The sequence below is a fragment of the Ranitomeya variabilis genome, chromosome 5 (genome assembly GCF_051348905.1).
Source record: "Ranitomeya variabilis isolate aRanVar5 chromosome 5, aRanVar5.hap1, whole genome shotgun sequence".
NCBI lineage: Eukaryota > Metazoa > Chordata > Amphibia > Anura > Dendrobatidae > Ranitomeya > Ranitomeya variabilis.
Genome location: NC_135236.1, coordinates 442,654,047 through 442,678,378, shown reverse-complemented (window position 1 = coordinate 442,678,378; position 24,332 = coordinate 442,654,047). Strand labels below are relative to the sequence as shown.

The window sequence follows — 24,332 nt, the reverse complement described above, 5'->3', positions numbered from 1 at the left end:
TAGCCAACCAGCTTGGAGTGAAGAAATCAACAGTGGGAGCAATAATTAGAAAATGGAAGACATTCAAGACCACTGATAATCTCCCTCGATCTGGGGCTCCACGCAAAATCCCACCCCGTGGGGTCAGAATGATCACAAGAACGGTGAGCAAAAATCCCAGAGCCACATGGGGGGACCTAGTGAATGAACTGCAGAGAGCTGGGACTAATGTAACAAGGCCTACCATAAGTAACACACTACGCCACCATGGATTCAGATCCTGCAGTGCCAGACGTGTCCCACTGCTTAAGCCAGCACATGTCCAGGCCCGTCTGAAGTTTGCTAGAGAGCATTTGGATGATCCAGAGGAGTTTTGGGAGAATGTCCTATGGTCTGATGAAACCAAACTGGAACTGTTTGGTAGAAACACAACTTGTCGTGTTTGGAGGAAAAAGAATACTGAGTTGCATCAATCAAACACCATACCTACTGTAAAGCATGGTGGTGGAAACATCATGCTTTGGGGCTGTTTCTCTGCAAAGGGGCCAGGACGACTGATCCGGGTACATGAAAGAATGAATGGGGCCATGTATCGTGAGATTTTGAGTGCAAACCTCCTTCCATCAGCAAGGGCATTGAAGATGAAACTTGGCTGGGTCTTTCAACATGACAATGATCCAAAGCACACCGCCAGGGCAATGAAGGAGTGGCTTCGTAAGAAGCATTTCAAGGTCCTGGAGTGGCCTAGCCAGTCTCCAGATCTCAACTCTATAGAAAACCTTTGGAGGGAGTTGAAAGTCCGTGTTTCCAAGCGAAAAGCCAAAAACATCACTGCTCTAGAGGAGATCTGCATGGAGGAATGGGCCAACATACCAACAACAGTGTGTGGCAACCTTGTGAAGACTTACAGAAAACGTTTGACCTCTGTCATTGCCAACAAAGGATATATTACAAAGTATTGAGATGAAATTTTGTTTCTGACCAAATACTTATTTTCCACCATAATATGCAAATAAAATGATAAAAAAACAGACAATGTGATTTTCTGGATTTTTTTTTTCTCAGTTTGTCTCCCATAGTTGAGGTCTACCTATGATGTAAATTACAGACGCCTCTCATCTTTTTAAGTGGTGGAACTTGCACTATTGCTGAATGACTAAATACTTTTTTGCCCCACTGTACTTCCAAGTACATTCCCTTTTTTTAACCACAGAATCTTCAATCATACATATGTAACTTTTTTCTCATGTTCTAAGGTATTATCTTGCTAATTGTATTCATAGTATATCAGAAGCATTCCTGGTGTCGTAACTGTGACTGTCACATTTATCACTGTCTGTCATGTAACCATGTTAACTTTGCCTTGTGAATTACTCCATTACTGTGCTGATAGAAATATTTCCTGAGTTTATATATTTGCTATGTTTTCTGGATAAATTCCACTGGAAATAATCAGGCAATCAAAATGAATATGTTCTTTGCTCAATTGAAATTGAAAAAGTGTGTAGACATTCAAAATTAATTATTCATTAAATGTGTATGCACATACACACACATTAAATTATAAATTAGTGTGAGAGCTTCATTCATTTGGGTTTAACTTTTTTTTTTTTTTTTTTAAAGCTATTTGATATTTTGCATATAAAAAAATTATTTGTTTTATTCTTTTGTGTTTTTGAATGGTTTTCTGAAAGGTAGAATATCTATTTACAAATTTTTATACCAAATTTGTTTTTTCAAAAGGACACTCCTTATATTGCATTGGCATTTACTCTTCAAAAGGGGTTATCTTGATGTAACAAGCCCTTTAATTAAATACTTATTTATCTTTTTATAGAGCAAATGCAGTAAATTAAAAACTCTTTATTATTTACATTACAGGTCCAATAAGTAGTATCATGGTAAACAAATATGGCAGCCGCCCAGTCGTAATAGCAGGAGGTTTGCTCTGCTCACTAGGAATGGTTTCAGCATCGTTCTGCAACAGCGTGCTTGAACTGTACATTTGTATTGGTGTCATTGGTGGTAAGTAAGTAGAACCAATGTTTCTTATATTACAGTGGCTTGCAAAAGTACTCACACCCTTGGCTGTTTACCTCTTTTGTTACATTATAACCTGTATTTAAATATTTTTATAATCCGATTTGTGTGTGATGCATCAGCACTAAATAGTATAAGTTGATAAAATTAAGTGAGAAAAATATAGGCAGAAATGACATTTATGAGATCAAATAACTAAAAATTGGAGTGTAAATATGTATTCACTCCTTTGCTATAAAGCCCCTAAAAATTTGTGGTGCAAGCAATTACCTTCATAAGTCACAAGCTTAGTGAAAGAAGGTCCAAGTCAGGGTTGGGTTATAAAAAAAATTCCAGTCTCTGATAATCCCCCCCAAATACCATCAAACCCATTATCATCAGATGGAAAGAACATGGTACCACAACAAACCTGCCAAGAGAGGGATGCCCACCAAACCTCTCAGCCGGGGAAAGGAGGGCATTAAACAGAGTGGCAGCACAGAGGCCAAAGGTAACCCTGAAGGAGCTGCAGGGTTCCAAAGCAGTGACTGGAGTCAAGGTAAATGCTATGTTTCTTGCCAAATCAGCACAGCTGATCACACCAAGAACACCATCCCCAAAGTGCAACATGGTGGCATCATCATGCTCTAGGGATGTTTTTCAGCAGCAGGGACAGGGTAAAGGGACAGGGTAAATTGTCCCATTTGAGGGGAAGATGGATGGAGTGAAATATAAGGATATTCTTGAGCAAAACCTATTTCAGTCTGTCAGTGATTTGAATTCAAAGGGAAAATAAACTCCAAGCAAATGTGGCGCTAAGCACCTTAGGATTTTTTGAATGCATCCACTTCCAGTGAAAAATGTTAATGAAAATTCATATATTTTCTCAAAACAAAAAAGGAAAGAAAATTATATTTTTAAATATTTTTAACCCCTTCATGACCCAGCCTATTTTGACCTTAATGACCTGGCCGTTTTTTGCAATTCTGACCAGTGTCCCTTTATGAGGTAATAACTCAGGAACTCTTCAACGGATCCTAGCGATTCTGAGACTGTTTTTTTCGTGACATATTGGGCTTCATGGTAGTGGTAAATTTAGGTTGATAATTTCTGTGTTTATTTGTGAAAAAAATGGAAATTTGGCAAAAATTTTGAAAATTTCAGACTTTTCACATTTTGAATTTTTATTCTGTTAAATCAGAGAGATATGTGACACAAAATAGTTAATAAATAACATTTCCCACATGTCTACTTTACATCAGCACAATTTTGGAAGCAAAATTTTTTTTTTCTAGGAAGTTATAAGGGTTAAAATTTGACCAGTGATTTCTCATTTTTACAACAACATTTACAAAACCATTTTTTTTAGGGACCACCTCACATTTGAAGTCAGTTGGAGGGTTCTATATGGCTGAAAATACCCAAAAGTGACACCATTCTAAAAATTACACCCATCAAGGTGCTCAAAACAACATTCAAGAAGTTTGTTAACCCTTCAGGTGTTTCACAGCAGCAGAAGCAACATGGAAGGAAAAAATGAACATTTAACTTTTTAGTCACAAAAATTATCTTTTAGCAACATTTTTTTATTTTCCCAAGGGTAAAAGGAGAAACTGGACCACAAAAGTTGTTGTCCAATTTGTCCTGAGTACGCCGATACCTCATATGTGGGGGTAAACCACTGTTTGTGCGCACGGCAAGGCTTGGGAGGGAAGGCGCACCATTTGACTTTTTGAATGGAAAATTAGCTCCAATCATTAGCGGACACCATGTCGCGTTTGGAGAGCCCCGTGTGCCTAAACATTGGAGCTCCCCCACAAGTGACCCCATTTTGGAAACTAGACACCCCAAGGAACTTATCTAGATGCATAGTGAGCACTTTAAACCCTCAGGTGCCTCACAAATTGATCCGGAAAAATGAAAAAGTGCTTTTTTTCACAAAAAAATTTTTTAGCCTCAATTTTTTCATTTTCACATGGGCTACAGGATAAAGTGGATCATAAAATTTGTTGGGAAATTTCTCCTGAATACACTGATACCTCATATGTGGGGGTAAACCACTGTTTGGGCACATGGTAAGGCTCGGAAGGGAAGGAGCTCCATTTGACTTTTTGAATGAAAAATTATCTCCATCGTTAGCGGACACCATGTCACGTTTGGAGAGCCCCTGTGTGCCTTAACATTGAAGCTCCCCCACAAGTGACCCCATTTTGGAAACTAGACCCCCCAAGGAACTTATATAGATGCATAGTGAGCACTTTAAACCCTCAGGTGCTTCACAAATTGATCCGGAAAAATGAAAAAGTGCTTTTTTTCACAAAAAAAAATTCTTTTAGCCTCAATATTTTCATTTTCACATGGGCAACAGGATAAAATGGATCCTAAAATTTGTTGGGCAATTTCTCCTGAGTATGCCGATACCTTATATGTGGGGGTAAACCACTGTTTGGGTGCACGGCAAGGCTTGGAAGGGAAGGCGCGCCATTTGACTTTTTGAATGGAAAATTAGCTCCAATCATTAGCGGACACCATGTCACGTTTGGAGAGCCCCTGTGTGCCTAAACATTGGAGCTCCCCCACAAGTGACCCCATTTTGGAAACTAGATCCCCCATGGAACTTACCTAGATGCATAGTGAGCACTTTAAACCCCCAGGTGCTTCACAAAAGTTTATAATGCAGAGCCGTGAAAATAAATAATTTTTCTTTCCTCAAAAATGATTTTTAGCCCGCAATTTTTAATTTTCCCAAGGGTAACAGGAGAAATTTGACCCCAAAAGTTGTTGTCCAGTTTCTCCTGAGTATGCTGATACCCCATATGTGGGGGTAAACCACTGTTTGGGCACATGCCGGGACTCGGAAGTGAAGTAGTGACGTTTTGAAATGCAGACTTTGATGGAATGCTCTGCGGGCATCACATTGCGTTTGCAGAGCCCCTGATGTGCCTAAACAGTAGAAACGCCCCACAAATGACCCCATTTTGGAAACTAGACCCCCAAAGGAACTTATCTAGATGTGTGGTGAGCACTTTGAACCCACAAGTGCTTCACAGATGTTTATAACGCAGAGCCGTGAAAATAAAAAATCAATTTTTTTTTTCCCAAGGGTTATAGGAGAAATTGGACCCCAAAAGTTGTCCAGTTTCTCCTGAGTAAGCTGGTACCCCATATGTGGGGGTAAACCACTGTTTAGGCACACGTCAGGGCTCGGAAGGGAGAGAGCACCATTTGACTTTTTCAACGCAAGATTGGCTGGAATCAATGGTGGCGCCATGTCGCGTTTGGAGACCCCCTGTTGTGCCTAAACAGTGGAAACCCCTCAATTCTAACTCCAGCACTAACCCCAACACACCCCTATCACTAATCCCAACCCTAACCGCAACACACCCCTAACCCTAGTCTTAACCCTAACTCTAATTCCACCCCTAACCCTAAGGCTATGTGCCCACGTTGCGGATTTGTGTGCGGATTTTCCGCACCATTTTTGAAAAATCTGCAGGTAAAACGCACTGCGCTTTACCTGCGGATTTACCGTGGATTTCCAGTGTTTTTTGTTTGGATTTCACCTGCAGATTCCTGTTATGGAGCAGGTGTAAAATGCTGTGGAATCCGCACAAAGAATTGACATGCTGCGGAAAATACAATGCAGAGTTTCCGTGCTGTATTTTCCGCACCATGGGCACAGCGGATTTGGTTTTCCATAGGTTTACGTGGTACTGTAAACGTGATGGAAAACTTCTATGAATCCGCAGCGACCAATCCGCTGTGGATCCACAGCCAAATCCACACCGTGTGCACATAGCCTAATTCGAACCCTAATTCCAACCCTAGCCCTAATTCTAACCCTAATTGTAACCCTAACCCTAATTGCAACCCTAATTCTAACCCTAACCCTAATTCTAGCCCTAGCCCTAAGTGCAACCCTATCCCTAAGTGCAACCCTATCCCTAAGTGCAACCCTATCCCTAAGTGCAACCCTAGCCCTAAGTGCAACCCTAGCCCTAAGTGCAACCCTATCCCTAAGTGCAACCCTAACCCTAAGTGAAACCCTACCCCTACCCCTAACCCTACCCCTACCCCTAACCCTACCCCTAACCCTGCCCCTAACCCTACCCCTAACCCTAACCCTAACGGAAAAACAAAAATAAATATATTTTCTGTATTTTATTATTGTTCCTACCTATGGGGGTGATAAAGGGGGGGTTTATTTACTATTTTTTATTTTGATCTCTGTGATAGAACCTATCACAGCAATCAAAATGTACAGGGAACGAATCTGCCCGCCGGCAGATTCGGCGGGCTCACTGCGCATGCGCCCGCCATTTTCCAAGATGGCGGCGCCTATGCGAGAAGACCGAGGACACCGGGAGGGACACCGGGACTAGGTAAGTATGGGGGGGTGCGATCGGACAGCGGGGGGCGGAGGGGAGGACGGGGGAGGGGCGAAGGAGAGAGGAAGGCGCTTAGGACAGGATAGAGGGGTAGGGAACACTGACTGCGGCTGCAGATTGCCGCCATCAGTCATGGGGGGGGGCCAGATCGGGGTCTCCAGCCATGGCCGATGCTGCAATAGCATCGGCCATGGCTGGATTGTAATATTTCACCAATTTTCATAGGTGAAATATTACAGATTGCTCTGATTGGCTGTTTCACTTTCAACAGCCAATCAGAGCGATCGTAGCCACGGGGGGGTGAAGCCACCCCCCAGGGCTGAAGTACCACTCCCCCTGTTCCTGTAGGTCAGGTGAAATTGGAGTTAACCCTTTCACCCGGCCTGCAGGAACGCAATCATTCTGTGACAAAGCACATGCGTCACAGGTCGGATTGGCACTGACTTTCATGACGCATACGCTGTGTCACAGGTCGGGAAGGGGTTAAAATACAGTACAATGCGTTTCGGCTGCTATTTTTACAGTGCAACCTTCATCAGGTAACAAAAAAGCAAACAAACATACAAAAGCACTATAAAGTGCTTATAATGCTTTTGTATACGTGATTGCTTTTTTGTCGCCTGATGAAGGCTGCACTGTAAAAATAGCAGCTGAAACGCATTGTACTGTATTTTAAAAATATTTTTTTTTCCCTTTTTTGTTTTGAGAAAATAAATGAATTTTCATTAACATTTTTCACTGGAAGTGGATGCATTCAAAAAATCCTAAGGTGCTTAGTGCCACATTTGCTTGGAGTTTATTTTCCCTTTGAATTCACCACCTATGTAGATCTGAAGCAGGATCAACACATAGTTGTCCAAAGTGAGCTGCACACCTTATTGGATTATACAACATACAGAGAAGAGTTGCCTAAAGAATTGATTCCTTGAGAATCTCAACGTGCCTTTCTTACCAATAGAAGTTGAGCATAACCACAACTAAAAGAATTAAAAACGTATTACGCTCAGAGGAAGCGCCGCACTTGTCTCTTTTTTTTTTCCTCTTTCCCTAAACCAGGGTATTTATAAATGTCAGTGATTTAAGACTGGGATGGAGGATGACCATCCAACAAGACAATGACCCAAAGCATACTGCTAAAGCAACGCTCATATATAGCAGAGTAGGTATCATATACTATGACATACAACCACTAATTGTGGCTGTTGGGATAGGGTATCATTTTATGTCTCTTACTCTTTTATATAGAGCCAATAATTTCCACAGCGCTTTACAGATATTATCATCACTGTCCCCACTGACGCTCCCAATCTAAATTCCCTATCAGTATATCTTTCAAGTGTGGGAGGAAACCAGAGCACATGGAAGAAACCAACACAAACTGTTGTCCTTTGTGGGTTTTGAAAAAAGGCCCCCAGGGCTGTAAGTCTATAGCGACAACCACTGAGCCATCATGCTACCCACTTAACCACAGTAATCAAATTAAATTTCAATAATTGGAAAGTCATCTATTGAAGATGTATTTCTAAATTGAATTTCACTTTGAGACAACCACTGATATTAATAATTGCAATAGAAAGATATTTTACTATTTTAAAGCAGATATTTTACAAGCTAGAAATAAGACATAACACAGGTCTGCTTCTGATCTGCCGAAATTGCTTGATGCCTTAAGCTTGCATGTCAACATTTTCTTTAACTTTGCTCTGATTAATACTTATTGATGTTCCATTGAGTGTTTTCTTCTCTGTGTAGGTTTTGGATTGGCATTTAATCTTCAACCTTCTTTAACAATTATCGGGAAGTATTTTTTTAAAAAGCGTCCTTTTGCAAATGGAATTGCTATGGCAGGAAGCCCAGTGTTTCTAAGCACATTGGCTCCTCTTAATCAGTTTCTCTTCAATAAATTTGGATGGAGAGGAAGCTTTTTAATTTTAGGAGGTCTTTTATTAAACTGCTGCATGGCTGGATCCCTCATGAGGCCCCTCAGACCAAAACCCATAAAGAGAGATGAAGAAAAAGCAGAACAGAAACCCCTTGATAAAAAGACAGAGAAGCTAACAATATGCCAAAGCATTAACAAGTATTTAGACTTGTCGCTTTTTAAGCACCGAGGTTTTCTCATATATTTATCTGGAAATGTCATCATGTTCATAGGATTCTTTGCGCCGATTGTTTTCCTGGCCCCCTATGCTAAGCATATGGGCATTGACCAATATTCGTCGGCATTTTTATTGTCTATCCTAGCTTTTGTAGACATGGTTGCAAGGCCTACCATGGGAATGGTCGCAAACTCCAAGTACATACGACCAAGGATACAATATTTTTTCAGTTTTGCCATTTTGTATAATGGAATTTGCCATATTTTGTGTCCTTTTGCAAATGATTACACTGGACTGGTCATATATGCAGTATTTTTTGGCTTTGCTTTTGGAATGGTAAGCAGTGTTTTATTTGAAACTCTGATGGACATTGTTGGACCAACAAGATTCTCCAGTGCTGTTGGACTTGTGACTATTGTGGAATGTTGCCCTGTTCTTATTGGGCCTCCTTTGGGAGGTAAGATTTTCATATACTTCTAAAACATATACATTAATTTCCTTGACAGAAGTAGAAATGGAAAATGACATTACCATTAGTATATGTTAATATGTCAATATTGTAACAGTCTGATCACTTTATTAGACTTACTTGAAAGGTCTAAATATTTAATGGATGAGAAAATAGTTATGGTGGTGCTGCATTAAGAGATGATAAATTAAATGTATGACTCTTGTATTTGTTTGTGTAGTATGTGTAATTTATTTATGCATTTATTCATTTACAATAGGAAAACCCTATTCTATAAGGGACTAACATTACCAATAAAGACTACGCATCAGTATATGGAGTAATACACTATCTTCAAATTTTCCCAGTTCTCTGTGTCTAAAACATTACTGAAAATCCTGAAATGTAAAGACCATGAAAAAACTATAGAAGTATGGAAAAATACTAGTTATCATAGCTCGTATTCATTCTATTAAACAGAGATCCGCCACTACTGCTTAGCACTGTTCAATTTCATTCTATATTAGACGAGGAATAAAAGCTTCCAAATTACCTTCGAAAATCCAAATGTTAAATTAGAAAACTGTAACTTTTCATACATTCTTTTTCTTTTCTATTGAAATCTACTTTTGTTCACTTTAAAAAAAAATCTCTGCTTTTCAGAGCTACACATATTGTTATCCTGTCAATTTTTCCAGTTAGTAATAAATTGATATTACGGGCTTTAAATAATATATATTATCTCCGAGTTCTTATTTTTTTCTAAAATGCAGCCAAGATTGGCAATAATAATTTAAGGGGTATTCACCAGATGGGTTTGTTTGGTATCTCCTCAATGTAGACAAAAGACATTTTTTTTTTTTATTATTATCTAAAAATGTGATAGAAATTAATTTAAAAACATCAAAATGCAGCGTAGCCATATGTCAGGTGCTGAGTCCTGGCAAGGAGGCATCTGTTATATCCCAATTTTATTAATTGAAGCTGTAACAGTTGCGACAGCACTACATTTCCATTTTACTTGACACCATCATTAAGAAGGTAAAAATTAAAAAATATATTTATTAGAGGGATTGTATTCTTAACGTAGCAGTCCAGTTACGTTTTAATTGGCTAAACCTGTGTAAATGTTAGTCTATTGTAAGAGTGTTAATACACTCACCGATTGTCGTCTTCTCTAGTTTCCAGCACCATTCCACTCCTCTGGGCCTGGTGATGACTAATCCGACTCTCCGGATCACATTACACTCTATGGGCCAAATTGATCATGAGCGGTATTGTTGATTTCATTCTTGGAGAGGAGATGTGCCGGAGTCAGACATTTCTGATTCATGAAGTGGTGTACTTTTCATGAATTAGGAGTGTTGAACAAGTGGCTTGCATCTCTATGTGCGCCTTGCCAAAAATTCTACTCCAGTTCCTTCTGGAGTAAGATTTGTTGCATAGCAAACACCGCAGCTCATCATGAATTTGACTAGTGTCAGTCGCCTTGGGCCCGTCCCACCCAAAATCCACCATCTTTGTCAAAGCTGGGAAAAAATGGCATGAAAATGTCAAAAATTGCATAATTTTAGCACAGCAAAAACATTATATGACTTATCAAAATGCTTTACGCCAGAATACCTTCCTATATATTTTTATATATTACATTTTATATACCAAGCTAAACATGGTCTCCACATTCCTAGGTAAGGGAATTACAATGATATTTAGGAGTGTAAAATACACTGTGCGCAGAATTATTAGTCAACTTGTATTTTGATCACATGATACTTTTTATACATGTTGTCCTACTCCAAGCTGTTCAGGCTTGAGAGCCAACTACCAATTAAGTAAATCAGGTAATGTACATCTCTGTAATGAGGAGGGGTGTTGTCTAATGACATCAAAACCCTATATAAGGTGTGCTTAATTATTAGGCAACTTCCTTTCCTTTGGCAAAATGGGTCAGAAGAGAGATTTAACGGGCTCTGAAAAGTCCAAAATTGTGAGATGTCTTGCAGAGGGATGCAGCAGTCTTGAAATTGTCAAACTTTTGAAGCGTGATCACCGAACAATCAAGCATTTCATGGCAAATAGCCAACGGGGTCGCAAAAAGCGTGTTGGGCAAAAAAGGCACAAAAAATCAAAAGCGTGAAGCTGCCAAGATGCCATTTGCCACCAGTTTTTCCATGTTTCAGAGCTGCAACATTACTGGAGTAACAAAAAGCACAAGGTTTCTGAAGTATGTTATTCTGGATTATCTCAATGAGAATAACTGTTTAACTCCATATCAGCATGGGTTTATGAGAAATCGCTCATGTCAAACCAATCTAATCAGTTTTTATGAAGAGGTAAGCTATAGGCTAGACCACGGTGAGTCATTGGACGTGGTATATCTCGATTTTTCCAAAGCGTTTGATACCGTGCCGCACAAGAGGTTGGTACACAAAATGAGAATGCTTGGTCTGGGGGAAAATGTGTGTAAATGGGTTAGTAACTGGCTTAGTGATAGAAAGCAGAGGGTGGTTATAAATGGTATAGTCTCTAACTGGGTCGCTGTGACCAGTGGGGTACCGCAGGGGTCGGTATTGGGACCTGTTCTCTTCAACATATTCATTAATGATCTGGTAGAAGGTTTACACAGTAAAATATTGATATTTGCAGATGATACAAAACTATGTAAAGCAGTTAATACAAGAGAAGATAGTATTCTGCTACAGATGGATCTGGATAAGTTGGAAACTTGGGCTGAAAGGTGGCAGATGAGGTTTAACAATGATAAATGTAAGGTTATACACATGGGAAGAAGGAATCAATATCACCATTACACACTGAACGGGAAACCACTGGGTAAATCTGACAGGGAGAAGGACTTGGGGATCCTAGTTAATGATAAACGTACCTGGAGCAGCCAGTGCCAGGCAGCAGCTGCCAAGGCAAACAGGATCATGGGGTGCATTAAAAGAGGTCTGGATACACATGATGAGAGCATTATACTGCCTCTGTACAAATCCCTAGTTAGACCGCACATGGAGTACTGTGTCCAGTTTTGGGCACCGGTGCTCAGGAAGGATATAATGGAACTAGAGAGAGTACAAAGGAGGGCAACAAAGTTAATAAAGGGGATGGGAGAACTACAATACCCAGATAGATTAGCGAAATTAGGATTATTTAGTCTAGAAAAAAGACGACTGAGGGGCGATCTAATAACCATGTATAAGTATATAAGGGGACAATACAAATATCTCGCTGAGGATCTGTTTATACCAAGGAAGGTGACGGGCACAAGGGGGCATTCTTTGCGTCTGGAGGAGAGAAGGTTTTTCCACCAACATAGAAGAGGATTCTTTACTGTTAGGGCAGTGAGAATCTGGAATTGCTTGCCTGAGGAGGTGGTGATGGCGAACTCAGTCGAGGGGTTCAAGAGAGGCCTGGATGTCTTCCTGGAGCAGAACAATATTGTATCATACAATTATTAGGTTCTGTAGAAGGATGTAGATCTGGGGATTTATTATGATGGAATATAGGAATATAGGCTGAACTGGATGGACAAATGTCTTTTTTCGGCCTTACTAACTATGTTACTATGTTACTATGTTAAGGTGACAAGGTGTGTGATACTCAGGGACATGGCCAAGGTAAGGAAGGCTGAAAAACGACCACCTTTGTACAAGAAACATAGGATAAAACGCCAAGACTGGGCCAAAAAATATCTTAAGACTGACTTTTCAAAGGTTTTATGGACTGATGAAATGAGAGTGACTCTTGATGGGCCAGATGGATGGGCCAAAGGCTGGGTCAGTAAAGGGCAGAGAGCTCCACTCCTTACTCAGACTCCAGCAAGGTGGAGGTGGGGTACTGGTATGGGCTGGTATCATCAAAGATGAACTTGTGGGACCTTTTCAGGTTGAGGATGGAGTGAAGCTCAACTCCCAGACCTACTGCCAGTTTCTGGAAGACAACTTCTTCAAGCAGTGGTACAGGAAGAAGTCGGTGTCGTTCAAGAAAAACATGATTTCATGCAGGACAATGCTCCATCACATGCCTCCAACTACTCCACAGCGCGGCTGACCAGTAAAGGTCTCAAAGAAGAAAAAATTATGACATGGCTCCCCTTGTTCACCTGATCTGAACCCCATAGAGACCCTGTGGTCCCTCATAAAATGTGAGATCTACAGGGAGGGAAAACAGTGTCTGGGAGGCTGTGGTGGCTGCTGCACGCAATGTTGATCGTAAACAGATCAAGCAACTGACAGAATCTATGGATGGAAGGCTGTTGAGTGTCATCATAAAGAAAGGTGGCTATATTGGTCACTAATTTTGGGGAGTTTGGTTTTTGCATGTCAGAAATGTCTATTTCTAAATTTTGTGCAGTTATATTGGTTTACCTGGTGAAAATAAACAAGTGAGATGGGAATATATTTGGTTTTTATTAAGTTGCCTAATAATTCTGCACAGTAATAGTTACCTGCACAAACAGATATCCTCCTAAGATAGCCAAATCTAAAAATAACCCACTCCAACTTCCAAAAATATTAAGCTTTGATATTTGAGTCTTTTGGGTTGATTGAGAACATAGTTGTTGATCAATAATAAAAATAATCCTCTAAAATACAACTTGCCTAATAATTCTGCACACAGTGCATATATATTTCAGTTTGTAAATAGCATGGCCAATCATTTATAATATAGATATCATTACTTAAATTGATTTTTGACATCCGAAAACATGGCCCCAAATGCTTGTATACATATGAAATAAAAAATACAGCAGGTACTCAACTTCTCCGGTCTCCATCGCCACTCCAGTCTCTGTTCACTGAATCACTGCTGCAGCCAGTCACTGAGCACAACAGCTCTGTTATTGTAAAAAACACAAACTGGAGTGAATAAGTTCACTGTAACCTTGATGTCTCCTCTGTAGCCAGTATACAGAGACTGAAAAAGCAGCATATACAAATGTTTGGGGTCATATTTTTAAAGGTAGAAAGCACCTTTAGTCACAAAAAATTGTTACAGATTACTCAAATTCTATTTATTTTGCTAATTTCATTTTTTCTAATTTTTTTATGTTTATTTGCTTTTTGTGTTTTAGGTTGGCTGGTGGACTTGACTGGGAACTATAAATACATGTACTTTGCATGTGGCGTGATTGTCATTGTTGCAAGCATATGGTTATTTATTGGAAATGCCATTAACTACAGACTACTAGCAAAAGAGAAATTGGCAAATGGAGAAAGAAATGCAACAAAAGAGGCAGAACCTCTGAACAATCCGGAACCCATTGATGTGATCAAAAAATCCAATCCACAAACTAATTCATCAGACAGGGAAACTAGTATATAGAATGGACTATTATTTATTCAATCATATGCAAGTATTATATGGAACTGTCTGCTGATTCAGGGGTATTGCGGAGACTGACAGGTACACATTGCTGCATTTGTGTCTGATGATATTAATATTACAACGTCTAGAGACTCTTGCACTTGTCTGCATAACAAAAAAAAACAAGTGACATGTTCTATATATTTAAAATGCTACAAAATGTTGTGAGCCATATTTGATATAAATCTTATTTTGACATCAAGTATTTAATGATCTGAAACAAAATCAGCCTTTCAATGTCAATTATGAAATTGAACGGAATTATCCGCTGATTATTTGTACCATTGATATAGTGTAAATGTAATAGTTTGAAGATGAGAAATATTTTGATACTGTTGTTCTTTCACATTTCAGTGGATTTTTCACATTTTCAGTTGTTTTGAGCTATTTTGTATTATTTCTGTTACACCCTAGTAAGGAAATCCTGGACAAATTGAACATTTGCAAACAGAAGACATACATAAATGAAATATGTTAGCTGTCAATACTGGTTATTTTTCTATGCTGCTGAGAAACCTGCTATTCTCTCTAGAACTCATGACAATAATTTTGGAATCACTGCACTAGCAAATGTTATTCTTTGCATGAAAATGCAGATATCACATGAAACAAAATTTGCTTAAGAGCTCAACATTTTAGATTCATAAAATATGTTTGATGCAAATTAAAGTAAATTATTTAATTGTTGGCATATATTTTTCTAGATGAAAATGAAGACAAATTTGAAAATTACCTATATGATTTGTTCCTGTTTTTTTTTTTTTTTTACCATTGCCTAATTCTAGTCTGAATGGAGCAACAGTCACGCATGTGCACTACTACAATTCATTCCATAGGGCCTGCCTGTGATAGCCGAGCATAGAACCATAATTAAAGGGAATCTGTCACCGGGTTTTTGATGTAATGAGAGCACCATATTGTAGGAGCAGAGACACTGATTACAGGGATGTGTCACCTACGAAGCTGTACTTTGCTGTTCAATACAATTAAAGCACCACTCCAGGGCTGAAAAAGAATAACACACTGGAGTGGTGCCACTAATCCATGTTTTCTGACCCTAGGCTTATACATACCAGCAGGTACGGACTGGGGCTGAAATTCAGTCCTGGCATTTGAAATCACATAGGCCCATGCTGTCTCCGTCCCCAGCACTAGATGGGATACATTACTAATATTACCCTGGATGGAGGAAAGCAAGATTTACTACAAGACCAATATTTCTAATGATACCCGTGGCCTGTGGGGTAAGTGACTGAGTCAGCAACTTTGTGCTCCATCACAACTCTTAACAGTATGGGTGTCGAGAACACCAATTCTGTTAACAATGTTGCAAACAAGGCAGCCCACGACCAGACTGGCCCTTCTGGCATCTGCCAGAATTGCCAGATGGCCAGTCTGGCCCTGCATACCAGCCACCATCTTCAGATCTTCCCAGCGCCACTCTAGTCCATGCTGCCATCTTGTGACCACAACATCTGATTGACCATTATCTCTGACTTATAGTCAAAGTTGCCAACCATGAAAATTGATCACTTTTTTGCACTGCATGTAAAAAAAGTAAGGCATCTGTGATTTTTTTGAGAAGAAAACTTATACAGATTACTTTGACTGTAATTATCACCATTTTACAGTTCACAGTGAATGCAGCTGAAGTCTTCATATCAGAATTATGGGCTGTAGGCATGTATCACTTATAATCATAATTATTTATTAAGGTTTTTCAATATTTCTGTAAAATATATTGTCTGTGTGTGAATTTTTAAAAGCTGTGCAGTAGAAATAAAAAGTCAAGTTGGCAACCCTGGAAATGGTCACAAACTCTCAGCGTAAGTCTTTGAGAACCTTGTTGTGACTCTCATACACTTGCATTGAGCTTTGATTTCTGTATCGCAAAGCAAAAACTGGCGCGATCTGGCAGGTCACTAACTGCTGGAGATGATCTGAGCGGTGGTGATAAATTGTGAAGGCGGCAGCTGGTAAGCATAATACTAGAGGAAGGGAACTTAGACTAGTAGCAGCACTCATTGCTTCAATTAAAAAATACTGGAGTGGTGCTTTATTGTTTTATCAGCACAAGTTTATCTCTAGAGGAGACAACTGATCTCATGCATCCTAGTCTAACCTCTCCCCCTGGACTGATTAGCAGCTCTCTGTTGTTATACATCCTGCTGTCAGATTACATGACAAAAAATAGCTGACTGCTTCCCTTTAATGAAGTGATGGTGCCTATTTTCGATTGAGCCATTTCCTCAGGATCAGTGAGAGTTCCAGCAGTGGGGCTCCCAGCCTTCAGAAAAATATAACCTAACTTATGGATAGATGCTGACTTTCAAACATGGCAAAAATCAATGTTTGTGAAAAAATTATAAAAATCTCTACAAATAGTATAAAATTATGGAATCATCATAAACAGTTTGTTTTGTAAAGCTAGAATTTGATATTTGGTAAAAAAACAAAACAAAAACTACTGCTCTGTATAGTTTATAGATTGTACCAAGCTTTAAGGCTAGGTTCACATGTTGCGTGTTTGATCCGGAAGTTAGGTGTAAATTTATAATTTGATAGCCATGCATATTTCCACACTTATTCATGTCTTCTTATTTGCATTTTTATTGAGGAAATGCTCCAAAACCTCCCAAAAGAAATCAATGGACAGACCAGGAGTTTAAATACAGATTTAGGGTCACTATTGAAATAATTGGGTAAAATCGACATTTAAAAGGTTCGTTTCTGGAGCAGAAATTGATTCAAACAGTTCTATCAATTTATGCTCAGATTTTGCACAAAATGATTCAAACTAAACCCAGCGTTTTGATGAGATTAAGTTCAAACTCATCCACTTTGTTGGTACTGTAAAATGATTTTACATGCAGAAAATCTCTGAGTAAAACCCACACCATGATGACACGTGAGTACCTAGCCACGAAAGTCCAAGTACATAAGCACTGAGCCATATAATGGAAACATTTTTAAAAACAAAAATATGACAAGTTTACCACTGTCTGTATTAGTATTAAATTTGTGTTGATTGATTGTTTTTGTTTGAGTGTTGATTTTTGCCTGTTGTTTTAACAGAGTTTTCTCGAATTTTACAATAGAGTAGGGGATGTTCCAAAATAATGAAATAACCATTACTTACCCTTTGAATTTCCACCCTCCACTTCTCCAGCTCAAGCACTGGCACCTCCAAGGTCCCGGCTAGCCGTGCAGTGATGATGTCCTGTCCATCTTTCTTTTGATGGGTAATCACTGGCCTCAGCAGTCACGTTCTGTACATGAAAATGTCACAGTTGAGGCCAGTGGCTGCTTGTAGTGGGCAAGTGACTGATGGATGAGGAATGTTCGCTGCATGCTGGAGAGCAGGGGATTTAAAGAGCATGTAAATGGACTGTATTTTATAACATTAAATTCAGGAAAACCACTTAAAGTCAATTATGTTAAAGTGAATCTGTCATCAGAATTAGGTGTCCTATTTAAAGGCAGCACATTATATTGACAGATCCACTGTACTATTATCCTAAATGGCTTCAAAAATATTGTACGGCATACATAATGGCTACTTAGAAAAAATACAGATGTCTCATAATTATAAGTCCTTTGTATTCATTTTCTCCACTTGCCTATTTACCAAAGATTGACAACCACTGTGACCGCAGGCAATTAATAATTGAGGATAAGAAATAGAGGAGATGGGGAGCACCTTTCTGTATCCTTTTTGAACATCATTTGTTTGCCGATTAGTATAATAGCCCAACAGACCCATTATATAATATTTTCTTTTTCTTTAAATTAGGCAGTATATTCTATATTATAATTGTAAACTATAGAAAGGCAAAAGGTTTCCTTCAAATTATTCCATTTGCTTGTCATATTCTTTTGAAAAGATTCTTTAATCAGAAGCATAAAGTGAAAGCAAAAGGCAAATTAATACGTTGGTCTCTTGGCGTAACGTTCAATGAGTTAAACCAAGCCGTGAACCCATCAGTGCCTGGTGCTGCCCATTTTTCATCTACGTCGATGGATGAAGTTAAGACCAACATACAAATAGATGAAAATGGGTCATATACGACCATCGGCTTACCATGAAACGGGGGTGGGGGCCTCCTTATTCTCAATTGATGGGAGAAAACAAAAGGATCCATTTCCAGGAAGAAAAGAAAGGGACCCCTAGCAGCTTTCTCATCTCTTCACCAGGGTTGCCAACAATACAAAAATTGCTGGACAATCCGTAAAAATAAGTCCCCGTCCGAAAAATGTTTTTAAGGCGTCTTTGATTTTTTTTTTGGAAGCTAAAGAAACTTATACAGATTATTTTGACTATAATTACCACAATTTTACAGTTTACAGTAAATGCAGCTCCTGTCTTTGCATCATAATTCTGGGATGTAGACATGATGTAGACATGAATCACTTATAATCATAATGTTTTATTATAAGTTTCCATTGTGTCCGTAAAAAATATTGTCTGTCCCTGATTATTTTTTTTTATAAGCTGTCCAGAAAAAAATAAAATATTAAGTTGGCAACCCTGCTGTTTGCATTGAAAACAAATGTCTTCAGTGCCAGGTGTCCATGTGTATTGGGGAGCTGGGAGAGATAGCCGTCGTTCATTGAAAGTTGTCTCAAGGATATTGCCTGCTTTAGTGACAAAGGCAGAATAGGACGGAAGAGCTTGAATCAATGGCAGAATGGAGGATACAGATTACATTGCGTTAAGCGTATACATTTAAAGATATTAATGTTTCTCATGTGCTCCTTCTATTCTTTTCTTTTGCTCCAAACCTGATTAGAAATATATAAAGCTTAGCAAAGCTCCCCTGATTAGAAATATATAAAGCTTAGCAAAGCTCCTCATTAACGCTTCCATTTTTATGTGATTTAGATATATCACTCCGTTCACATTTCAGTCATTTCCACTTTTTCTAACTTGTGATGCATTAAGTACTTGTGGAATATTCAGAGAGTTTCTTCTCAGTAATAAGTTATTTAATTTGACCAAATTAACATGTATTCTCCCCCGCAGCTACAGACTTGGCTAGTCACATCTTTCAATAATGTGCTTCTCGTCTATAATCACTGAATCTAGCTAGCGCAATTATTCTTAGCCTTGTCTGCAGGCCTTATTCTTATTGCACGCCTTCTGCGATCCCTTTCAAGGGCACAGGTGGAGTCATCACACTAAAGAAGGGTTTAGATTAGAAGTTTCTTCTCCTTAAACCCCTTTAGGATGCAACCAGTTTTAGTTTTTGAGATTTTCATTTTTTCTTCCTCTTTTTCAAATAGCAAAGAGAAAACGGAAAATAAAAATTCTAATTGCAGTGAAATGCATTGAGTTTTATTTTTATGCTGTTAATTGTGCCGTAGAAATGACCTGACAACACATTTCTCCAGTTCAGTACAATAAGGCTGGAGTCACACAAGAGTATGGCATCCGATATGTCTGCATCCGATGCCATATGCTAATGGTACTCGGCTCTGCTGCGAGTGGGAGCCGAGTGTCAGTACGGAGGAGACAGAGAAATTAATTTCTCCATCTCCTCTGTTGCTGACTTCCGCAGGAATTGCACTGCCCTTGGGAGATATCCGAGTGCAGTGCAATGTTTCACATGCACACATAGACTTGTATGGGTGGTTGCATATATAGGGTTAAAATTAGGTTTGTGCCACCACTTTACAAGTCCTGCGACTTTTTATCTTTCCATCCATGGAGCTGTCTGAGGGCTTGCTTTTGCATACTATTTGGGGGTATATATTATGTTTTGACCACTTATTATGGCATTTTTTTTTTAAATGTTGTGGCAATTGAAAAACTGCAGTTGTGATGTTTAAATATTTTTTTCCTCTCAATAGCTTTTCTGATTGGTTAGCTAATTTCATATTTTGTCAGCTCGGACTTTTATGGATGCGATGATACCAAATATATTATATATATTTTAGATTTCTTAATTTTTAACTGTAAAGAAGCATCATTCAAATTTTTTTTTTTTTTCATATTTTATTATTTGTAAAACTTTTTTTTCAGCATTCCACTTCATTTTAGTCCCCTTAGAGGACTTGAACTTGTGATCATTTGATAGATTGCACTACATACAGCATTGCCATTGTTTTGCTGTACATAGCAACAATCAGTGTTTCTTGGATATCACAGCAGGATAAATTACAAACGGCTAGTGGCTTCAGAGCAGCCCATCAGCTCCCTGAAAACACATTGTGGGAGGCCAATGGACACCTTAATGGAAGCTCGGGCCAAATCACGGTACTTTGATGCCATTGTCAGTGGTTGGTTGATCACTGCTCTTAAATGCTGATACCAGCTATGTAATATAGCCAGCATCTGTTAAAAGTAGAGCTGGCTATGCTCCTGAGTAGCAAACACCCTGACACATTCCATGGCGTAATATTACATCATGGAGCTTTAAGGGGTTAAACAGACTTTTTGCTTAATTTATACATTTGTGAAATGACCCAATAAGTATGTTTGTGTAGGTTAACCTATAATCACCTTTAATTTTAAACACTATTTACAATGAATCTAAACAGTTTTAAGGGGTATACCCATCTTAGATATTTATGGCATATTCACATATCTGCTGTTGCAGGCAAGGTGAGGGAGTCACAGGATTCCAATTCTAGAGATAGGTATAGGTGTCAGAGGTGGCACTTACATCTTTGTGACATGTATGGCATATCATGTGGATGAGTCATAAAATTACCCCTTTAAGGCCGGCGTCACACTGGCGTTTTAAACGGCCGAGTGCAATGATTGGCCAGCAAACTTGCCTGACCTTAACCCCATAGAGAATCCATGGAGCATTGTCAAGAGGAAGATGAGAGACACCAATCCCAACAATGCAGGCAAGCTGAAGGCTGCTATCACAGCAACCTGGGCTTCCATAACACCTCAGCAGTGCCACAGACTGATCGCTTCCATGCCACGCCGCATTGATGCAGTAATTGATGTAAAAGGAGCCAAGACCAAGTATTGAGTGCATTTACTGACCATACATTTCAGTAGGTCAACATTTCGGTCTTTAAAATAATTTTTCAAGCTGGTGTTATAAAGCATTCTAATTTACTGAGATAATGACTTTTGGTTTTCCATTGGCTGAAAGCCATAATCATCAACATTAACAGAAATAAACTTGAAATAGATCACTCTGTAATGACAGAGAAATGACTCTCTATAATATACGAGTTTCACGTTTTGTATTGAAGAACTGAAATTAACTTTTTGATGATATTCTAATTTTGTGAGAAGCACCTGTATATACACAAACTAGATTTACAAGGAAGGACGTACACGGATAAATTAATATGCCAATCATACAAATATGCACTCACAGACAACAGACAGGAACACTGGGTAGAAAAGGTAGGGAAAAACAATAAGAGAGAACAGGGATTGCACACAGCCGAAACACCTAGCAACAGTCACAGAACAACTTTCCAAAACGCTTCTACCGAACACTGAATACTGCACTCTCTCATCAGGCAGTACAAGAATTAACGCTGGTAATTCAGATTGCCCGAGGTGAGAATATATAGGAGAGGGGAGTGGCTGATACTGCTCAGCTGAGAGATCATCCAAGCAGTAAGCTACAGAGACTTCAAGCTGAACAGTTTAACCCCTGCACTGAAAAGAAACCTGCATGACAAAACACTGATGAAAATGGAATCCATTACAGTGGTGCAAATAACGCTATACTTTTCATAAACAAGAAAAAAAAAATGTCTGAATGGGATTAAAGTGAACATCTCCTTTAACATTTGGCATAATTTAAAGAGGTTCTTTGGGATCTAAAGAAAATTAATATATGATAAAATGCATTAATAAATTTATAAATTTTTGTTGTCTGGGGTCAGTTATAAGATGTTCAGAATACCTGCTATCACATTACTGAGCACAAAACCCTTATTTTGGAGATGCTCTCTCTGACTGTTAGTTACTGTATGAGGAGAGATATAAGGGAATGTGTGTATATCAAAGCTGAGATAACTCAGCTGAAGCGCAGTCAGCCAGGTCGGACAGGAGGATAGATGGGATTAGATGGAAGCTGTGGTTTTCTAAGAAAAATGTTGAATTCTAAAAGAGTGTATTCGAGCAGCAGTACTTACACTATGTTAGAAAATGACATCTCGCACAGTCTATATCGTGTCTTCTCCCTTTCTTCTCATAACTTATGACTCAGTTGCCTGTACTTCAGCTGAGATGTCTTACTTTTGATTCACACACATTTCCTCATGTCTCTCTTCATATGTAATGGTTAGAGATTGCAGGAGCACTATCTCTACTCTCAAAACCCATCTTGCTGTGTGTTTAGAATCGGTTTTGTGTTCAGGGATGTGATGGAAGCCATTTAAAAAAACCTTTCAATAAATAATTAAAAGTATTTCCTTATAATGTATTTTCGCTACGAATTTCCCAGGAGATTAATCAGCTGAATTTGCTGCATTTGGCCACACCATCTCTTGTGTCATACAGAATTTATGACATGTAAATGTCTTCCAATGAGGAATATCATCCCAGCAACTTGTTCTGTCACCTACATTTTCCCCTACCTTTATATATTCGGGGTCTTTTGAGTGTCTACTATTCAGGAATATCATATATAGACTTTTATATCGATTTGGTGACTTTCTTAGGGCTGATGAAGGGTTAAAATCCAAAACATTGCTGTGGCTATGCTATTTGCCACACTATGTCAAACAACTGCAATAATGTGAAAACTAGTTATGAGAAATAACCAATAAAATTACTGATCTTTGCCTATGATCTATGTCTGCTGGTATGCGGATTCTCCAAATAAGTTTACAATATATACTCACACAACTCATTGTACTGTATTTTAACCCCTTAGTGACAGAGCCAATTTGGTACTTAATGACCGAGCCAATTTTTACAATTTGACCACTGTCTCATTATGAGGTTATAACTCTGGAACACTTTAATGGATCCCACTGATTCTGAGACTGTTTTTTGTGACATATGGTACTTCATGGTAGTGGTAACAATTGTTCGATATTACTTGCGATTATTTATGAAAAAATTTAAATATGCTGAAAATTTTTAAAATTTTGCAATTTTCAAACTTAGATTTTTTTATGCCCTTAAATCAGAGAGATATGTCACACAAAACAGTTAATAAATTACATTTTCCACATGTCTACTTTACATCAGCACAATTTTGGAAACACAATTTTTTTTGTTAGGAAGTTATAAAGGTTAAAATTTGACCAGCGATTTCTCATTTTTACAACAAAATTTTAGGGACCATCTCTCATTTAAAGTCACTTTGAGGGGTGTACATGACAGAAAATACCCAAACTTGACACGATTCTAAAAACTACACCCCTCAAGGTGCTCAAAACCACATTCAAGAAGTTTATTAACCCTTGACGTGCTTCACAGCAACTGAAACAATGTGGAAGGAAAAAATGAACATTTAACTTTTTTTTGCAAACATTTTACTTCAGAACCAATTTTTTTTATTTTCACAAGTGTAAATAGAGAAAATGAACCACAAAATTTGTTGTGCAATTTCTCCTGAATATGCCGTACCCCATATGTGGGGATAAACTGCTGTTTGGGCGCACTGCAGGGCTTGGGAGAAAAGGAGCGCCGTTTGACTTTTTCAATGTAGAATTGGTTGGAATTGAGATCGGACGCATGTCAGCTTTTGGAGAGCCCCTGATGTGCCTAAACTGTGGAAACCCCCCCACAAGTGACACCATTTTTGAAACTAGAGCCTTTAAGAAACCTATCTAGATGTGTGGTGAGCACTTTAAACTTCCAGGTGCTTCACAGAAGTTTATAATGTAGAGCCGTGAAAATAAAAAATTGCATTTTTTTCTACAAAAATGATTTTTTCGCCCCAAAATTTTTATTTTCACAAGAGTGATAGGAGAAATAAGACCCCAAAAGTTGTTGTGCAATTTGTCCTGAGTACGCCGATTCCCCATATGTGGGGATAAACCACAGTTTGGGCGCATGGCAGAGCTTGGAAGAGAAGGAGTTCCATTTGACTTTTT

General features: G+C 38.7%; 1 protein-coding gene across 2 annotated transcripts in view; it reads left to right on the top strand.

Moving 5' to 3' along the window:
- The window catches only part of LOC143776220 (monocarboxylate transporter 2-like), a 208,429-nt gene extending 189,612 nt beyond the window's left edge, over positions 1-18,817 (top strand). The window contains exons 3-5 of one of the 2 annotated variants that reach the window (XM_077265376.1): positions 1,861-2,004; positions 8,139-8,942; positions 14,011-18,817. In XM_077265376.1, the coding sequence (XP_077121491.1) occupies positions 1,861-2,004; positions 8,139-8,942; positions 14,011-14,261 (1,199 nt within the window). In that variant the 3' untranslated portion in view covers positions 14,262-18,817. The remainder of the gene's footprint in view (positions 1-1,860; positions 2,005-8,138; positions 8,943-14,010) is intronic. The other variant, XM_077265375.1, reaches the window with a different exon arrangement.
- The last annotated feature ends 5,515 nt before the right edge of the window (positions 18,818-24,332 follow it).